The sequence below is a fragment of the Haliotis rubra genome, unplaced genomic scaffold, assembly GCF_003918875.1.
Source record: "Haliotis rubra isolate DU_JTF1 unplaced genomic scaffold, ASM391887v1 Scf244, whole genome shotgun sequence".
In the NCBI taxonomy this organism is placed as follows: domain Eukaryota; kingdom Metazoa; phylum Mollusca; class Gastropoda; order Lepetellida; family Haliotidae; genus Haliotis; species Haliotis rubra.
This window is the reverse complement of record NW_025766492.1, coordinates 607,765-628,511: the sequence shown is the minus strand read 5'-3', so window position 1 is coordinate 628,511 and position 20,747 is coordinate 607,765. Positions and strand designations below refer to the sequence as shown.

General features: G+C 39.2%; 1 protein-coding gene across 1 annotated transcript in view; it reads left to right on the top strand.

Moving 5' to 3' along the window:
• LOC124278995 (oxysterol-binding protein 1-like) overlaps positions 1-20,747 on the top strand; it is a 48,358-nt gene that overhangs the window by 967 nt on the left and 26,644 nt on the right. The window contains 1 exon segment of the mRNA XM_046714791.1: positions 19,943-20,148. Coding sequence (XP_046570747.1) covers positions 19,943-20,148 — 206 coding nt within the window.

Genomic DNA, 20,747 nt, shown 5'->3' with positions numbered 1-20,747 from the left:
CAGATACATGGGCAATGATTTTGTGATTTCACAGTCATTGTTTCATGCCAGTTGGTGTGAAAAACATTCTTTTGTAATAATAATGTTGATATCGATAATGTGCAACGTCCACACAGTAAAGTATTTTCAAACCTGAACATTATGTCCCCAGTCAGTGGATCTGCTATATTTACTCACAGTTTCCTTGGGAGTATACATTGCAACTTAATCCAAGCTGCCCAAAGACTGATTTGTTTTTTTTAAACTGATAGTTTAAAAGAAAATTCTGGTTTTGAATAACTGATGACCAAAGTCTAGTAGCATTTCTCTGGAATGGGAGTGTTATGTAAGCAGGATTAAGCATGTGTGCAGTGCCAATCACTGCTGCTTGATCACGGTTAATTGACCACTGGACTGGATGTGTAGTTAATAAGTTGGACTGTTGAATCTACTGATTGTCCTGATTGATGGTCTGGATGCTGGTGTATGATGTAATCAAGTCAGAGAGAGGTGATTGGTGGGCAATCAAAGCTTCTTCACGTTTTGACTAGTCTAATATACTGGACAAAATAAGTTAGGGATATTGGTATTTTTATGATTTATATTTTATCAGTGTGTCAATGAATAAATAGATCATTATTCATAGTTTCAAAATTTACATATATCCCTAACTATTTTGGTCCAGTATAGTTAGTCCCTGAAAATGTATCATTTTTTGCAAGCAAATAACTCCATTTAAATTGAACATGTTGAAAAGGAGATGAGGTGAAAGATAAAGCTGTGGAAAATCTAGACTTGCTTCGTTTAGATCGGGGTCAGTGGGGTAGCCTAGTGGTTAAAGTGTTGGCTCGTCACGCCGAACACCCGGGTTAGAATCCCAACGTTGTGTAACGCCCATTTCTGGTGTCCCTCGCCGTGATGTTGCTGGAATATTGCTAAAAGCAGCGTAAAACCAAACTCAGTCAGTCAGATATATGCTTAACTTTAGGAGGGGTTCAGGGGTCAGTGAATCTTTGTACCCATAAGCAGTAAAAAAGTTTATAAATATTCAACTTTTAATATTGAGGTTATTGTAAGGACATAACATATGTTATTTTTGGGATTACACTTTCTCAGTAAAGTACAGATTCTATTACTTTGTTTGGGTTGAGTCCCATCTGGGATTCGAACCCACACCCTCCGAGTTAGGCACCTAATCACCAGCACACAAAGTCAGACACCTAGATTGCTCAGCCACCGCGGCTTCCACAAGAATGGAAGTCGGACAACTGGTAGTCTAGACTGCGGACTTTGTGTACCCCTCTGATAAGTGTTGTTCGATCCCCGACCACGTCATACCAAAAGACGTTTAAATATGCTACTTGTTGGTCCCTGCCTGGCGCTCGGCATTAATGGGTACAACAAGGACTGGTCGGCTCGGAGTCAGTATACTGTGTCTGGGTGGGGTATTCATGCTTCACTGCGGCATGGTATCTCAGTGAGCTAGCACTATAAAACCAGCTTAAGTCTGGGCTAGTACAAGCAGCCGCACATACACATACACATGCAAGCACGTCGTCATATGAGCAAAATGTTCTCAAGCACGACGTTAAACCCAATTTCACCTCACCTTACCTCTGATAAGTGTTAATTGTCACGGCTCCCACTGACTCAATTATTTACAGACCACCATCATATAGCTGGAATATATATTGCTGAGTGTAGCTTTCAAAAACAAAACAAGACCCCTTGACTTAAATGCTTTATCTGTTATTTATGTTAACTTAAGACACCAGTTAGCGTCGGTCAGGTTTATAGGATATGATTGAAAATTTGGAATGTCAGTATCCTTTGAATTTAAATTTATTTGTAAGCAATTAAGCATGAAAGAAGAGCAGTCTTTGTCATTGCCCTAATGTTAAAACTTAGTTTAAAGATGGAAAAGGATGTCCAAGGAAACTTGAAGTTTGCTGCAACAGTATTGGCATCAAGTGACTTGGACTGGGGATTCGATTTTCCGGTCTACTCCCATTTGTGAGAACTCTCAGTTGTGAGACTCCCAGTTGTGAGACAGTGGAGTAGGTACTTAGCAAAGAAATCACACCTTACTCCCCTATCTGATAGAATGGATTAACCCCAGCTAATTATGGATTAGCTTTTTAACTGAGTCTTGCGGAGGTAACTTAATGAAACTCTAAAAGATAAAGTAATTAACCTACTCAGATAAATGGCTTTAAAAAATAAACACTTTGTGTAGGTAACTTCGTGATCATTTGAAAGAGAAATTAATTTACCTTCTCAGATTTACGTGTTTGAAAAATCTAGCAATAACTGTTGTAACAATAATTAATCCAAATGTATTTATGTTCAATATTTCTTCACCAAACTTGGCACATACATGGATCTGGTGGTGTAGTGGTGACTTTTGGTAGTTTTGGAATTCTGAATTAAATATTTTTGGCGTTTCCATGGCAACAAGTTCGACTTAGCCTGAAATTGGTGGTAGTGCTCTTTTCCGGAGCAGAACTCTAAAACCGTTCAATATGTCATCACCAAACTTGGCACATAGATAGATCTGGTGGTGTAGTGGTGACTTTTGGTAGTTTTGGAATTCTGAATAAAATTGTTTTGGCGTTTCCATGGCAACAAGTTTGACTTAGCCTGAAATTGGTGGTAGTGCTCTTTTCCGGAGCAGAACTCTGAAACCGTTCAATATGTCATCACCAAACTTGGCACATAGATAGATCTGGTGGTGTACTGGTGCCTTTTGGTAGTTTTGGAATTCTGAATTAAAATATTTTTGGCGTTTCCATGGCAACAAGTTCAACTTAGCCTGAAATTGGTGGTTGTGCTCTTTTCCGAAGCAGAACTCTAGCACCATTCAATATTTCTTCACCAAACTTGGCACATACATAGATCTGGTGGTGTACTGGTGCCTTTTGGTAGTTTTGGAATTCTGAATAAAATATTTTTGGCATTTCCATGGCAACAAGTTTGACTTAGACTGAAATTGGTGGTAGTGCTCTTTTCCGGAGCAGAACTCTGAAACCGTTCAATATGTCTTCACCAAACTTGGCACATAGATAGATCTGGTGGTGTAGTGGTGCCTTTTGGTAGTTTTGGAATTCTGAATTAAAATATTTTTGGCGTTTCCATGGCAACAAGTTTGACTTAGCCTGAAATTGGTGGTAGTGCTCTTTTCCGGAGCAGAACTCTAACACCATTCAATATTTCTTCACCAAACTTGGCACATACATAGATCTGGTGGTGTACTGGTGCCTTTTGGTAGTTTTGGAATTCTGAATAAAATATTTTTGGCATTTCCATGGCAACAAGTTTGACTGAAATTGGTGATAGTGCTCCTTTCTGGAGCAGAACTTTTAAACCCTTTCAATACTCTCCTTCCACTTTTCTATGTACACACCTAAATATTTGACATAATCATAACTCGTAGACATAATCATGAAGAGTATTTTGCCATTGCGGGGGATATTGATGACTTTGTCTTCTTGTTAACCTTTGACTGCTCTTTCCATCACCATTATGGCCTTCAACAAGTAGAATATATCACTAGTTCAGGCTAATCTTTTTCAGTATTTCAGTATCTATTAAAAACAATAAATGCTCTTCACCGAACAATGTCTTCTGTGTTAATTAACTCATTAATGAACTATGCCTCCTGCGGGTACTCTTCAGCAACAGGGCTGTTCCCACTTTCATCGTAGGGATGGGGAAGCACCACCTGTGTGCACTGAACCATTAATTAATGTGTCTCACAACTGGGAGTTCTCACAAATGGGAGGACACCTATTTTCCAGATGTATCTCAATGTATCACAATATCAGGGTTTTACGGGACGCAAGATTCCTGCGTATTGGACGCAGAAGCACCCCCAAACTAAAATCCTGTGCGTCCTTGTGGACGCAATATAATTTTTTTCTGGGAAAGAACTTTCTGAGTTTGTAATGATATCCCATATTAAAATATAAACATTCTATTTACAATCATTATTCCAGTGACATTGAAAGTAACACATATCATAACGTAATCATTATCAAATGGGAAGCATCCATGATCATTGATTTTATGCAAATTGATGGACCCCCAATTTTGGAAATAGGGCATATTTTTTTTAGAGTTGCCTTTTAGAGTCTGAGTCCCCAGGACTTCTAGTTTCAAAGAGCTATGTAAAACCCTGCAATATATTGTATAATTCCAAATTTAGAATTTAGAAGCAGTTTCAAACATCATGACTTGGACTGAAGTTCATGAATATAACAAAACCAAATGCTGATGATGTTTATTCAATATTCCTTATTTGTTTAATAAAATTGACAAGAAGTCAAGGACATATCTGTGGTTCCTCAATTTTGCTGTCTGACTCTGAGTGCTTCCACACTTCGGCTTTGCCTTTTGTATTTGAAACGACTACCACCTCACCATCTTTTAGACCCATATTTTGTTGACTGACTGTGGGAATGAACCTCAATATGCTGATAATACCTCACGCCCTTACTGGTGACATATGACATCTTAAGTGTTGAGTGAGGATGATAATCCAGGAAATGAACTAGTGCTTAATTTGCATGGCACGCCACGATAAATAAGGAAATGAGACGGAGGAAATATTGTCTATGTGCCCTGATGGCACAACTAAAATTTTAACAATAATACATGCCTATTCTTTTAAGGGAAAATGGGATAATTTTGACTAATTGAAATGATTCAAGACCTTTTTTTTTTTACCCTCATCAAACTGTTTCTGGCTACTCTCTCACTATAACAGCTGAACACGGACATGGCTATTTTGAATGCCATTGGTCAAAACAGGAAATCCTCTTTTGGATGATGAAATAATTTGTGGGTTGGACAAATGAAACTGAACTATTCTTGCAGTCTTGTTAGTGTTTAAGAAATCCAGCTCTAACGTTACAGGTTTACATGATGTTTACTAATTTGTTAAATTGAAATGTCATAAATGTTATGATGTTTTAAGTATAACTGGATCATCGAAAGGTTCGAGGCATACTTAGTTGTTTTTTCTGGTGTCCCCAAAGGCTTATTGCTGAAATATTGCTAAAAGCTATCGAAACTAAACTTATCAGTCAGTACAGTCATAAAATGTTATTGTTTTTCTATAACTGGATCATTGAAATGGTCATGGATACTATTTTACAAAGGCTTACCTGATTATGAGTATGGTGCCTTATGACACCATGTGTCAATTGCTTTTCTATCCCTGGATGACTTCCTGGAAATGCTAAAGTGTACTTTCAGGTCAGTCCTATAAATGCTATGTTTAGACCTGCGTTTCTTCGTAATTTTCAAGATCAAGAATGTTGGGGGTTGAATTCCATTCAGGATTAGAACTCGGACTCTCAAAATGAGGGACCCGTGAAGATCCGGGTTAGAATTGATCTTCAGTAACCCATGATTGTTGTAAGAGGTGACTAATGGGATCGGGTGGTCAGGCTCTTTGACGTGGTTGACACATGTCATTGTATCCCAATTGCATAGATTGATGCTTATGATGTTGATCACTGGATTGTCTGGTCCAGACACAAATATTACAAACCGCCACAATATAGCTGGAATATTACTTAGTGTGGCGTAAAATAACTCACTCACTCAGAATGACGAACCATATTGCCAGCTCAATAATTCAGCTATGTAACCCACTCAGCCGGACTGAACCTCCAAAATAAGGGAATCTGTTGTTTCTTGAGAGTGTAGTCTAAGGCTGTAACGATTCACTTGCATATTCGGTGAATCGAACCGTAGCCCTTCATGAATTCAATTCGTTATTTGTGGTCACCAGAACCGAATATTTACGATTTTTTTAAGGGAGCATGTTTTACTTGAACCCTTGTGTACTTTTGGAAAGTGAGATATGCAAGGATGGAATATGTACTAGCATTGCAGTAGTGCAAGTCATGTTAGTTTGCGAAGGCCGCACATGGTACTGTCGAATATAACTATTACATGCCAAATTTGAGTGTCATGAGATCACTGGTTATTGGTGTGACAAATCAAAACTGTCAACATGGACGTTCCATATTGTACATCAATCACTTAACTACAATATTGTATTTGTGAATAATTATTCGTATTCGTTACCCATTATTCATGATACGTATCATATTCACCACATAGTGTATTCGTTGCAGCCCTAGTGTAGTCCCAAATGTAACATTTGACCACATTCTTAAAGGCATGTTTATGCATGCAGTATCCAGTGTTACACTAATTTAAGGTTTAAGGATGCTGACGAAGCTGCTGTTGTTGGCTCTGGTGTTGTTGACCATGTTCGTCATCTGCCTCGTCTACTCCATCATCACCAGCACCAGACAACCTGTCACAGTCACAATCACATGACTCTTAGTATACCTAATGGCCTATGACAGTACATGTTGGTACATTTAACATTAACACACCAGAGGAATTCACAATATGTTGCGTAAGCTGAGGATTGCATTTGGAAATAATTGTGTTACAGTTTACTGTTGTAAATTATGCTACATTTGACCTTGACCATGTAGGTCTGTCTCAAGAAGGATGATAATTGATGTGACTCACTGATGTTTGGGATCCATTTAGCAGACGACACACGTTTCCTTGACAACTTCCTTGACTATTTCAAAGGAGAATTCATGCATAACAATCCTAGTGTAATGCCAACACAAGTGTAGTGGGACTATTTTTCTTTTACTTTTAGATGTTGAATAGCCTCAATAGCCATCCCTAGTCCTAGCCTTTCAAATGGATTACTTGGGAATATGATTAGTAAACATGGAAAAATAGTGCAAGATTTAAAGGATAAATTTATGTGAATAATTATGGTGTTCAGAAGAAATCAGCCTGACTCGACATGTACCATGACTTATCTCCCTTTGGATAAGACAAACGTGGTGCCAAATGTGTCAGAGCACTGACTGTGTGTTGACATGAAAGGGTAATCTGCCAGGCGAAAAGAAGCATGTGTGAGAGTATGGCAGGCTGTGTTGGGTTTCACCGATCTGTGGCATTGCCAGGATGTGATTCTGACGTAATGTCAGCGGTTGTAACGCAGAAGTCCCGAAAAACTGATATTCTTATTTTAGTTAATTCTTAGGAGTTCTGTAAGCTGCTGTTGAGACTGGTCTGTACTCTCATTGCACCATGAAGGAAAGAATACTGAAAACCTAGTTTCTGGTATCTACTCTAACATGACCAGGACTAATGATATTCATCTGGGGAATCGAACCAGGTCTTCGGCGCGACGAACAAATGCTTTAACCACTGGGCTACCCCACTGCCTCCATATTGCAATGCCTTTGCCAGATTGATGTACATTGATGTGTATTGTGAAAACCTGAGGACTTTCAATCTGTGCCAGGAATGTTGGAGGCAAGAAGCCCACAACTGTCACTTGACTTCATATTCAGGACTTCTTCGTGTGAATATGTAGAATAGTGTATTAAATCTGAAGACACTGGCTTGTCTGATGCAACAAACAAGTGGCTAAAGTCACAGACTGCCCTCTTGAGTAGACTAACGCTTGGTCTCTTAATGTATATAATTTTGACAGAAACAAATAATTCCTTCCATACTGAAAAGGACCCCAATGGGATGGGAAATTCAGAACCTGAGGAAATCTCGACTTCATTTAGTCACAGTAGCACTGCAGAATGGGCTGGACAGAAGGGAAAATAATGTGGCTCAGGGACTTTGAGACAGATTATCCTGTGGAGGTGCCGGAGTGTTTATTCATCATTTACAGTGATGCATGTTGTGATTATTTACTTATAACCTGGGCTTAGAATTTCTTTCTTTTTTTCCTCAGTTCAAAATGTTTGTAGTGTTCATACAATCCCACAAAAGTACATTAAAACACATTAGTGATTGTTGACTTGTGTGTAACAAAGCTCATACAATTACAGTCATTTGGAATGAGTTGTGCTTCTCTCCCAAGTGTTAGCCGGCCATGCCTTTGTGAACACACTTTATTTTCACCAACCACACCATTGTTAACATCAAAATGTCGTTTTTCATGCTGTTCCTGTTGTTTGCCTCAGCCAAGCCGGGTCAAGATTTGATCCGGGTTTAATCCTTGACTTTCATAGTATTTATAAACATCCTGCTTGAATATTTTACATAATGCATGTTCCTATATTTCTGTGATCATTGTCATGATAAGTGTTATAATACATCGTGAAGATCCAGTATAGAATTGATCTACAGCAACCCATGCTTGTCGTAAGAGGCGACTAACAGGATCGGGTGGTCAGACTCACAGACTTGGTTAACACGTGTCATCGTATCCAAATTGTGTGGATCGATGTTCATGCTGTTGATCACTGGATTGCCTTGTCCAGACTCAGTTATTTACAGATGCGGCCTAAAACTACACTCACTCACTCACACTTTCAGCATGTTAAGTCAGTGGGTGAGGCCAGTGGTAACTATGGCATCTCACAGATGTGTTGAGTGCTGGTAGTATTGATATGGCTGCCAAGTAAAACTAGGTTCTCAATAAAAAATATCACCAACTTCATTACTGATACATTGAACCATCATGTCAGAAGCCATTCTCAATCACCCACTCGCCTTTCACTGGGGATTCCGAGTCAGACCAAGCCGCTTCGGATTGTCCAAAGATGTGATTCAACATACTTAATGGGGTGGTCATATTCTTTGACTTAATGTTCTTGTTAATTATATATTACCATATCCTGATTTTGTGGATTAATAATAATAATAGTACATTCATTTATAAAGCGCAGCAATTCACAAATGTGATGTGCTCTGTGCTCTATATTACTGCTGATAGTATCAGTCACTGGAATATCTGGTTCACACTTGATGCTGTCTGTTATCATAGTGTTGGAATATTCCAGAGTGCATTGTTAATTTGCAATTAAACCATGCCCTCCTATAAAAAACAACAACTGAATCACCCATCCTTCGAAGTAACTCAACCATCAATTACAACAGTTCCAACCACTCCCATGCCCGCTCACATGCATAACGGCCACCCACCCCGCTCCACTCCACTTACATGAACATGATGAACCTCCACTCTGCTCCGTCCACTCCACTCCATTCCACTTACATGAACATGAAGCTCCAACCCACCTGCTCCACTCCGCTCCACCCCGCTCTGCTCTGCTTCACCCTCCTCCCCTCTCACCCTGATGTTGCCCACCCACTCACATGCCAACTCACCCACCCCGTCACATTGTTGCTGTGCATGATCTTCACTACATGATAACCTGACTAGACTGAGCACGTACAGCTTCTCCATGTTACAGTATTGAGATACAGTTTATTTGTATGAAATCTTCACTACATGATAACCTGACTAGACTGAGCACGTACAGCTTCTCCATGTTACAGTATTGAGATACAGTTTATTTGTATGAAATCTTCACTACATGATAACCTGACTAGACTGAGCACGTACAGCTTCTCCATGTTACAGTATTGAGATACAGTTTATTTGTATGAAATCTTCACTACATGATAACCTGACTAGACTGATAGATGTTACTAGACTGAGCACGTACAGCTTCTCCATGTTACAGTATTGAGATACAGTTTATTTGTATGAAATGATAATAGGGTAGGGCACAGCTGTTGTTATGCAATTAAAAAACCCTACTGGAATTAATAATCAGTTGAGGGAGTTATTCATTATGCCTGTACCGTGACATGATTACTTTGTGAACACTGAGTAATGAGCAACACACCACATGACTAGGGGATACAGACACGTTTTGTCGATACATAGCCCTGGAACATTACTGGGACAACCAGCTGCTGCTTGTACTGGGTCGCAGTGAATGTCACGGTCTGGATCGGCTGTCAATATACCGCTAGTCATAATGTTAGCTACCAGTCGGCCATGGCTTACTGATGATTCACCATAACAGCTTCACAATACATACACATTTGCGGGTTTCATTTCGCCATGAAATGCTGTTAGTGTTTATTAGATTGCAAATTGATATGAATGCTGAATGGGCTTTTAGTGGTATTCTTCTTATGTATTTGAGGTATACGGAACAATGGGTCTGTTTATCTGCAGGAGATTGGATTACATGAATGTAAGGTTTGATTTGCTTGTTCATTTCCAAGACTGGATTTGATCCTGTGAAACCTTATTTTGTTAACCTTGCATCAGACCACTGAGGAAAAAAAACCAGTCTGTACTTATTATGATTGTGTTTAATGTTTCACCCTAGCAATATTCTGCCATATGTTGTAGTCTGTAAAGAATTGAGTTTGGAGCAGACAATTCAGTGATTGACATGATCATCAATTTCATCCTTGTGTTTTAAAGGTCACATGCAACCAAAAAACAAACATAATTAAAACACAATTATCACTTATTCATGACATATAATATACATTGCTGATTATAAAAATACATATAAACTATAAGCGTACAATCGCAAATCAAAAGTGCAATATTTTGTACTTGGGTTTACTTCCCTTCAAATGAAGCACCCAGGATACCGAACCGAGTCAGAGCAGGTGGGCTTGCACTTAAGTGTAACGAAGACTTTCATTGGCGGGCTCATTTGCCGATCCACTCTTTGTGTGTGTATAGAGATGGGGTTTTTTTTGTAAATACATGCTAATTTTTTGTGTATACCTTTTGCAATGAACAGACACCATAACATGTCATGTGTACAAGTATCACACCTGCCTGTCTGTGTAATTACATAATGTGACGGAGACAGAACTTCGGGTACACGAGCCATAAATCAATGCGTTTAGTTTATGGTGTATAGCCTGATAGGTGTTACGTTCAAATTGCATGTGGTCAGTGATCGAAGTTGTGTATTGCATATTGTCATTAGCATTAGCAGAGAGGCAGGCAGACACATAGGTGTCAATTAAACACACATTGAGATTTATCTGTGACAGTGGCATATCTATATCACAGTTAGAAATTCTGACAATGCTAAATAATGATGTTGCTATTAAGTATCGAAATGAGAAAGTGACTCGGTAAGAAGAACGTGTGGTGAAATAGTCAAATGAAATGATATAAACAGTTAAATCGGTAACTGCTGGGGTGAATTTAGTGAATCGTTTGAACTCTGATTTTGTTTTGGAGGGGTGGCTGGGGTTAATCGCGTTATTATTTTTTAACTTTATAAGTTGAATTTGCACTTTTGATCATTTGTTACTGTAAGTCCATACCGGAAGGTATCAGAATCTGCAAAGTTGTGTTTTACATTGCATATGAACTTTAACTATAATAGTTCAGGGAAACCTTTACTACACTATATATGGGGGTAGAGCGAACTGTATTACTTACGGTAATTACTGAATATTGGCTTGTCTGCCAGACACTATTATGTAAATGCCACTTTCAGTGGCTAGAATATTGATGAGTGTGTCTTTAATCTGCAATAAAAATAAGCCCTAAAACATCAGCATATCAGGCCAATCTCTTATTACCACTTAAATCACCACTCCAGTTCCAGGATGAGCTAAGTGACACCCACACAGTAGTCAGCAAACTGTTATAATGTATATTGTGTTCTGGTTGAACACGGTCCAGGGATTGACTTGGGCCGCGATAACCCAATTTTCTCGCATCAATTGCTATAAAATCGCACTCAAATTTATCTGTAGCGATTTATAATCACATCCTGCTCACCTGTACGATTGGCTCGTCACGCTGAAGTACCGGGTTCGAATCCCCACATGGGTACAATGTGTGAAGCCCATTTCTGGTGTCCCCCGCCGTGATATTGCTGGAATATTGCTAAAAGCGGCGTAAAACCAAACTCAGTCAGTCAGTCACCTGTACGATAAGAAATAATAAAGTGTTTAAATCTATTTTACTGAGAAAGGCTTTGTCATTATTTTGTTCTGTCAAAGATATTTCTGTTGCTTTCTACCTATTTTTAATCTTCGAAATAAAACTTCTGGTATGGAACTTAGAACATCGTTACACAGTGCTGAACAAAACGAGCTGTGCTGCAAGGAGTATGGTAAACTCTGAACCTCGCAGTACTGGGTTGTTTATGCACTGTGTGACGCTGTACAGAGTTCGCGTTCAGAAGTTGTATTCTGCAACATCATGCCTCCCAAAAAGCGTCTGCTAACGAAACCATCGACTTGAAGTTGATAAACCCATTTAACACTGCAGGCCGAATAATCGGCCACAAGGTTATGAGTCCCCAGACACCGGAGGCCGATTAATCGGCCAGGCAGTAGTCACGTCAAAATGAGACATAATTTTAGGAACCTACCTGACTTATGATTCATATATTAAATCTATCACATTTCACAATGTCTTAAAACACTTATTAAATTTCAATGGATCATATATTATCAGCAGAATTAAAATTATAAACTATTTTTCGCAATGTTATTGAAAACAACGATTCTCGGACACATGCTTTGGCAGCGGGTCCACAATAACATTGTCAAAGAGTAAAGTAATGATGTTTCGAGGAAATCATTAAATAAATTGAATAAACTAATGAATAAAATCAACAACAGCATTCATAAAAGTTGTCAAACGTACATATAAAATTACTATTTCCATCTTTTTGTGTGATCATGTAATGTAAGTCAAGTCACTGACAAGCGACATCTCGGCTCTCGCCGCCTCAATCTTCACGCTCGGACACGATGTTTAATGCGAAAATATATGCATGAAGCATTTTTGTCACTGGTCATAACCTAGTACGATACGTCCAATAAGTTCCATAATTTATGTATAGGTAGCGATTTCTTGCTTAATATGTTCAGAATAGCATTATTTTACCCAAAACTTTTGTCTATATCTAAAAGTTTTCGTTTATGAGGATGGTATCCATTGCCGTAATATGATTGGCTGCCTTAGGTCACGTGTCTGAATTTTGACCAGTCACAACCCTTATAGCAGACTGTGGCAGAAAAGCGTCATTAGAAACCAATTTTTATCCAATAAAATCGCTTCTTACAACTGCGAAAATACTCTTGGCAAGGGTGCAGTGATATTGTTGATGTTCAGAGCTTTTGAACGATACCCGCCATCAAACGAATTGCCTCGCATGTTATTCGTACGAAGCTTCCAAAACGGATGTATTTCCCATTGTTGTATCACTAGTATCGGGAAACAGACGACCATGCAAATTATTTGAGAAATCTGTTTATAATAATTTTCCGATTACGTAAAAATGAAAATATAAAAGAAAAAGGTAAGGGGATATTATGTAACATGTTACAAATGGAAAAAATTGCCGCACTTTTTGCTCCCTTCTGGTTTAACTAGACATTATGAATGTGTAAGCTTGCATTTTCATTAAATATGAAGTTATTTACGTTGTAGTTGTATTATTTGAATAATATGATAAAAAATAAATTTCATATTTATAAACAGTAGGATTAGACCTTTCAAATGGTGTATGATATATAGTAGCAATAATGTTTTGCAAGCTGATATTTTCCTTGATAAACATAGGCTTCATCTATGACCTCAGAGTCTCTGGGAACTCGGTGTCATGGTAGTAAATGCCTCTGGTTGACTGGTGTTGAAAGAGTTAAATACATATGACAATGTCCTCTTTGTCGTTTATTCCTTTTCTTGTGAACGATCATGAACAGTTAAATCTCATAAGATTTGAAAAAATCTCATGATTTTGGTCCCATGTGAGATTTTATCTCATATCTTTTCTGAGCCAGGTATATCCCTGAACACCCACTTGTTCAGACCAACTATTCATGTCCTATGCTTATCCAACCTTAACAAGGATCTGAATAAACACCAGCCTGAGGTGGACAGCCCTATGTCTTGGGTATCAGGATAAGTTGCTGTTTGAATAACAGCTGGGGGAAGGGAGGTGTCATGATTGATACACTGATCGTATACTGTTGTCATGAGTGATACACTGATCTTGTACTGTTGTCATGAGTGATACACTGATCTTGTACTGTTGTCATGAGTGATACACTGATCTTGTACTGTTGTCATGAGTGATACACTGATCTTGTACTGTTGTCATGAGTGATACACTGATCTTGTACTGTTGTCATGAGTGATACACTGATCTTGTACTGTTGCCATGATTGATACACACTGATCTTGTAGTTGTACCATGTATACTGTTGTCATGAGTGATACACTGATCTTGTACTGTTGTCATGAGTGATACACTGATCTTGTACTGTTGTCATGAGTGATACACTGATCTTGTACTGTTGTCATGAGTGATACACTGATCTTGTACTGTTGTCATGAGTGATACACTGATCTTGTACTGTTGTCATGAGTGATACACTGATCACTGTAGTTGTACTGTCTGTTGTCATGAGTGATACACTGATCTTATACTGTTGTCATGAGTGATACACTGATCTTGTACTGTTGTCATGAGTGATACACTGATCTTGTACTGTTGTCATGAGTGATACCCTGATCTTGTACTGTTGTCATGAGTGATACACTGATCTTGTACTGTTGTCATGAGTGATACCCTGATCTTGTAGTTGTACCATGTATACTGTTGTCATGAGAAAGAAGCTGATCTGTTACAAGTGAAAGACTGATGATATACTGTTATGATAATACACTGATTTATGAAGACTCATTATTGTCTGCTGAAGGATGCCTTGAATCCTGTTGGAAAATGGGAAATTGAAATATTTATTCCGGAAACAAAAGGTGTTTTTCTATGGTGTTTTTCACATGACTCCTGCATAGAGTCACAGACTGCATGCAGGGCAGTCTGGGCAGGCTGGTATTGTGTGATATTTGATGTAAGCCCATTGCCATGGCGACCACTTCTTGCTGAAAGCACCTGCTGGTGTTCTTGTTGCCAGTTGATGCTATATTGTGCCGTAACTTGGCAAGTTATCCCTTGGCCGATCGTTTCAATAGTTAGGATGATTAAATGTCATTAGAAACTGAAGGGGATTGTGTCAGTATCCTGATGATCTGTTGTGATTAGTATTGATTGGTGATGCTTGAACGTTATGCGTGTTGCCAGTGCAGTGGTGATGACACTTATGATGGCTTGTGGCCCAGTATTTATGGCATGTCTTTCACTGTGCAAATTGCCTTGCATAAGCATGCTGGAAACCAAGCATTGTAGTCTCTAGGGGTGTCACGATACACCAATCTCACGATACGATACGTATCACGATTTTAAGGTCACGATACGATACGCATCGCGATACATAATTATCGCGCCTTTTCATAGCATTACCTTCCCGGCAACGTGCGCGCTCGCTGATTGGTCCATCAAAATAGTCTAGCCAATCACAAAAGCTGTTAGTTTCCAACCTATTTTTAAGTAAAGCTAGCTACATCTATTTATCGGAGTGGTCTGGTATAATTTTACTATCAAGACTTTGACTACTTTGACGGAGATGGATATAGCATAAAAATTTGAATCGATAAAGTTTTAAAATAGGAATCGATACACGCAAGCATGTATCGCGTATCGTATCGTCAGTAAAAATGTATCGATGCATCGATACATTCGCGTATCGCGGCACCCCTAGTAGTCTCCAATTCCAGATTTGTGCTGATTAACTTTCTAGGTTTATCAGCGCCAGTGTGTTACCTGTCAGCAAACTGGAAATTCAATTCAGGCTTTTCTGACACATCAAACTGATCCATTGTAAATATCTGGATTACAATTGGTGTTCTGAAACCTGTGCTTATTGCAAGAGATGACTAACCAGGGTGGTTGGTCAGGTACGCTGATTTGGTTGAGGCATGTCAGTCACTGGATTGTCTGGTCCAGACTTTATTGTTTACAGACTGCTGTCATTACTATGGAGTATTGCTGTGTGCGGCATTAAACATGAAACATGCTGACAATAGTGTTATCTTAACATGCTTAAGTTCATGCTAATTCTACCCATGAAGATTTGGGATAAAATTGGTCTTCAGCAACCCATGCATGTCGTAAGAGGCAACTGGGATCGGGTGGTCAGGCTTTCTGACTTGCTAGACACATGTCATCGTAAATGGATGCTCATGCTGTTGATCACTGGATTGTCTGGTCCAGACTCGATTAGTTACAGACCACAGACATGTAGCTGAAAATTGCTGAGTGTGGCGTTAAACAACAAACCAGCCAACCATCAGGCTTAATATCTGCGCCGCTCAGTGGCTGAGGGTTCCATAGCGTGGTCTTTGAGATGTAGCACTTCTGGTGATCTTGTGCAGGGTGAACACTAATATCACTGAAGGCAGTGTTGAACTCCACTCACTCACACAGACAATCCAGGGGCGGTGAGTTAGCCCAGTGGTTAAAGCGTTCGCTCGTCACGCCAAAGGCCCGGGTTCGATTCCCCACATGGGTACAATGTGTGAAGCCCATTTCTGGTGTCCCCCGCCGTGATATTGCTGGAATATTGCTAAAAGCGGCGTAAAACCAACTCACTCACTCACTCACACAGACAATCCGGTGATTGATACTGTGAGCAGTGATCCATGCTGCCATGACGACACTCTGAACCATGACACCAAGCCTTACTACCCATCCAGTTGGTCGTCTCCTACAGTCAGTGTATCTGGCTTTGGACACGCAATCTCCACATGTTTTGACCTTGCATGCCTGGGTGATTGTGCATCTACACACTAAGGTCATTGCGACCCAGCTGTAGTAATATTGCTGAGTCAGTATTCCCACTCGAACACTTACCCTAGATAGACAGAAGTGTTCTAAATTGAGAGGGCTCCTGGTGTGTCCTAAAACATTCGGCACTCGAGTATTTAAATATAATCGTATGTTTTAACATTAGGGTTGGCGTGAATGTAACTTTAGAATATTCATGGCGATATGATAGAGATTCAGTTGGTATACAGTTATGTCTCAAAGACAAGATTACCTGCATATTTGTGTGAAATATGCAACAGATGTGTGTGTTGTGATCAATGCAGGCATCACATATATGCGTGAACTGACCGGTGTGTGCGATGTAGTACATGCCTCATCTGGCCCATAGTAACTTGTGCATATGTTGTTTTGTGCACTTGGCCCATTGTAACTTGTATGTTGTTTTGTGCACTTGTACAACATAGGACATACCTTTAACAGAATTTAAAGGGGTGGTGGGGTAGCCTTGTAGTTAAGGCATTCCCTCGTCAAGATTCGTGTTTGATTCCCTACATGGGATATATCCTGGTGTCTCCCACCATGAAATTGCTGGAATATTGCTAAAAGTGGCCTAAAACTAAACTCACTCACTCATTAAAGCTGAAAATGTTTTAAAAAGGAAACAAAATCGAGTTGAAAGGACCTACCAGAATATGTGAATGTTTACAGAATACAAGATAAAGATAAATATGATACGGGTGCATGGTTCTCTCGTTCCACTATACATTTCACAATAGTATTTTTAAATGCTTGGTATATCAGATAAGTCTGCGAAGATAAGGAGCCAACTTTCAGTCACCTCCCTCATGTACATGCTCATTCCTACACTCACTGAGTCAACCACATCCTGATCTGAAGGATGGTGGTGTCGTTTCAAACACGAAAGGCAAAGCTGAAGGGTGGAAGCACTGGTTATAGCACTATAAAACCAATGCGAGTCTGGACTGTATACAAGCAGCAACACGCACGTGTAGACTGACATTTAGTCCCAGAAGGGGTGGTGGGGTAGCCTAGTGGTTAAAGCATCACGCTGAAGACCTGTGTTTGATTCCTCACATGGGCACAATGTGTGAAGCCCATTTCTGGTGTCCCCTGCCGTGATATTGCTGGAACATTGCTAAAAGCGGCGAGAAACTAAACTCACTCACTCATTTAGTCCCAGAAATAAAGTTATCTTATTTAAAAATATAAAACAAATTATATTTGTCTTTAAAAAATCCAATTGGAGCTCAGAAGTATTCTTATTTTCTGCCAAAAGCCGAGGCAATCTAGACTTGCCAAATCATTGGACACTTGAGTAGGATTCGTGTTCAGTTTATTGTTTAGGGTCTGGGTGACTGATTAACACTGTAGTTCAATCATCTGGAATGCTATGTTACACTTTATTTCACCTCACTCCACCTCAGCTCTCTTTCATAGTCACTGTAACAAGTGCAATGAAATTCCAATAAAGTGCATTTAGCGTTGAGGAGACTACACAGAGCAAGTGTTGGAAATGGCTACAGGGAGTAATGAAATAATGGGATGTTGGTGAGCACCTGATTTACTAATCCCAGCCAGAAGTCAAACTGTGTCCTGTGTCTGTCGAACATGGCCATGATGTTTGCTGTCGGTCACCACTTTCAGTTCCAAAGGAAGCTGTCGGTCATGAACATGATAAAATCTACAAATGTTTTAAAGTTGATATTTTATTCTTATGCTTGATCATTCATTGTTTTTTTCAAGTCTTGACCCGATCAAAATACAGAAAACCGTCCCAGTTGACTCAAGGACAGCAATGGCTGTCTAGTCTTGCATCGTTAGGCATTCCAGAAACCTGTGATAGTTGATGCAAATCCTGGTTTGCTTAAATTTCTATCGAAACTACCTTTTAACTCGTCTTACTCAAATTAAAAAATTCATGTAGTCCTATAAAATGTAAAATTTGACTTTTAACATTTTCTCCGGAAATTTCATTTTGCTCAGTATCCTCAGATGTGAGGGTTTTGAGAAACAGTGGAGATTATTGTCATCTGTATTGATTAACTGACCAGACAATGGTGCCACAATGGGAAGGACTTACTTTAAATATGTGTCACTGTGTCATAATGCTGCTGTTAGTAAGTCACTATTATGTTACCATGGTTACATATGTGTATATTGCTTGCCAGGTAATTACTGTAGAGCCTTAATTATGAGACCAGAGGTGATCAATGGCATTGGACCTGGTTGATGTCATTGACCTTTGGTTTATGTTGTCATAGTGCTTTTGATACTTTAACATTGAAGATTTCTAGTGCCGTTTATAATTTTGGGCATCCTTGAAATGAAATTAATGCTGTTAGTTACAGAGTTAACATCAAGAGTGAGTGAGTTTAGCACTATTCCAGCAATATTATGCTGGGGACACCAGAAATTGGCTTCACACATAGTACTCATAAGTAGAATCGAACCCAGGCCTTCAGTGGGACGCTTTAACCACTGGGATGGGTAAAAGTGTTTATATTTTGTAATTACCATTGAGAACATTTGCAACAAAATCTTGCTGAATTCTTGACCTTGCACTGAAATTGTTTCCTTCTTATTAGGGATCTGATCATGTTAATGGTATGTCAAGCTAGGGTTTGATTAAACTTGCACTGTGCAACAGCGAAATGCAACCTCATATTTATACCAAATTGCGCCAAGTGCATGTTCATATTTTGCTCTTCAAAGAACAGACATCATCTGGAAAACTATAAGGAACTATAGTCTGTTAGCAGACATTAAATGAAACACTGAGAACAAGTAGGGTTGGTCTAAGTTAATGCTCATCACGTACCGCACATGCATTTGTTTCACTGTTCCAACTACTGCGCTTAACCCCTTGTAATACAAACCAATAATAGCGATTTGAATCTATGATCGTTTGTTAAAAAACTTTTATCCCAAGTTGAATAAAATGTTCAATTCTCAAGGTAAAATTATGAGGATTCGCAATCTTAATTAAAATCCCTTTATTTGATTTACTTTTTTGTTTAAGGTGAAATTCATCGGTACATTTTCACTGCAAACAGACTATAGCTTGGAGCTATGACTCTCATGACTACATGACTATCAGGGGCGGTGGGGTAGCCTAGTGGTTAAGGCGTTCGCTCGTCACGCTGAAGACCCGGGTTCGATTCCCCACATGGGTACAATGGGTTAAGCCCATTTCTGGTGTTCCCCGCCGTGATATTGCTGGAATATTGCTAAAAGCGGCGTAAAACCAAACTCACTCACTCACTCACTCACTACATGACTATCACAATAGTGAAAAAAACAGTTACCATTACTAATTACTACTTTGCAAGTGAAAAGGGGTGTCGTTTAGGTTTCTAGAAACAACCTTTTAGACGTTGCTCTGACTGATGTTGTTGATGTTGCAGGAACCAGGCGGAGATGGCACACACTTGCCGCGGCACCATCAACCTGGCAAATGCTTTCATACACACGGAGGACTCATGCACCTTCGTCATCTCCAACGGCGGAGCTCAAAGCTTCTACTTGAAGGCGACGTCGGAGGTGGAGAGACAGAAGTGGGTGACGGCGCTGGAGTTGGCAAAGGCTGAAGCCATCAGGATGCTGGAAGCAGGTGATGAAGTTATCATGATCAGTGTTTATGGCGATAATCAGATCTTTTGCATTGATCAGTTAGCTATTTGTTGTGTTATAAATCTCATCTTGAAATAATTGCTGTACATAAAACTATTGACATAACTGAGGTTTGACATCAGATTATGTTTAAGCCTCCTCAGGCTGATAAGACAGGACCTATTTACCTAAGATTTTTTTAACTGATTAGTTTCAACATCATCTTCCGAATCCTGTTTATTGTATTTATTAATGTAAGAATCTACTTTCAATTTCCTCAATGTTTCCTTCAATGTAATGTTTCCTTCATTATTTATTATAAATATTTGAATTATTGTGTTTGTCCTGGATCCCAATCCACAAAACCTTTGTAGCGCGCTGTGATATCCGTGAGCCTATGGTAAATAATAGAGTTTCGACAGGTCATAATGTTACAAATGCAGGGTTCGAAATACCCCATATATTAGTATGCCATGGCACAGGAAATATTAAAATGGCATGGCTGAAATATGTTCTCTGTGCCCTTTTCACACGCCTAATTTTCTAGACACATAACTCACATTTAGTCATTTAATCCCCAACACAATTATTTTTTTCAAA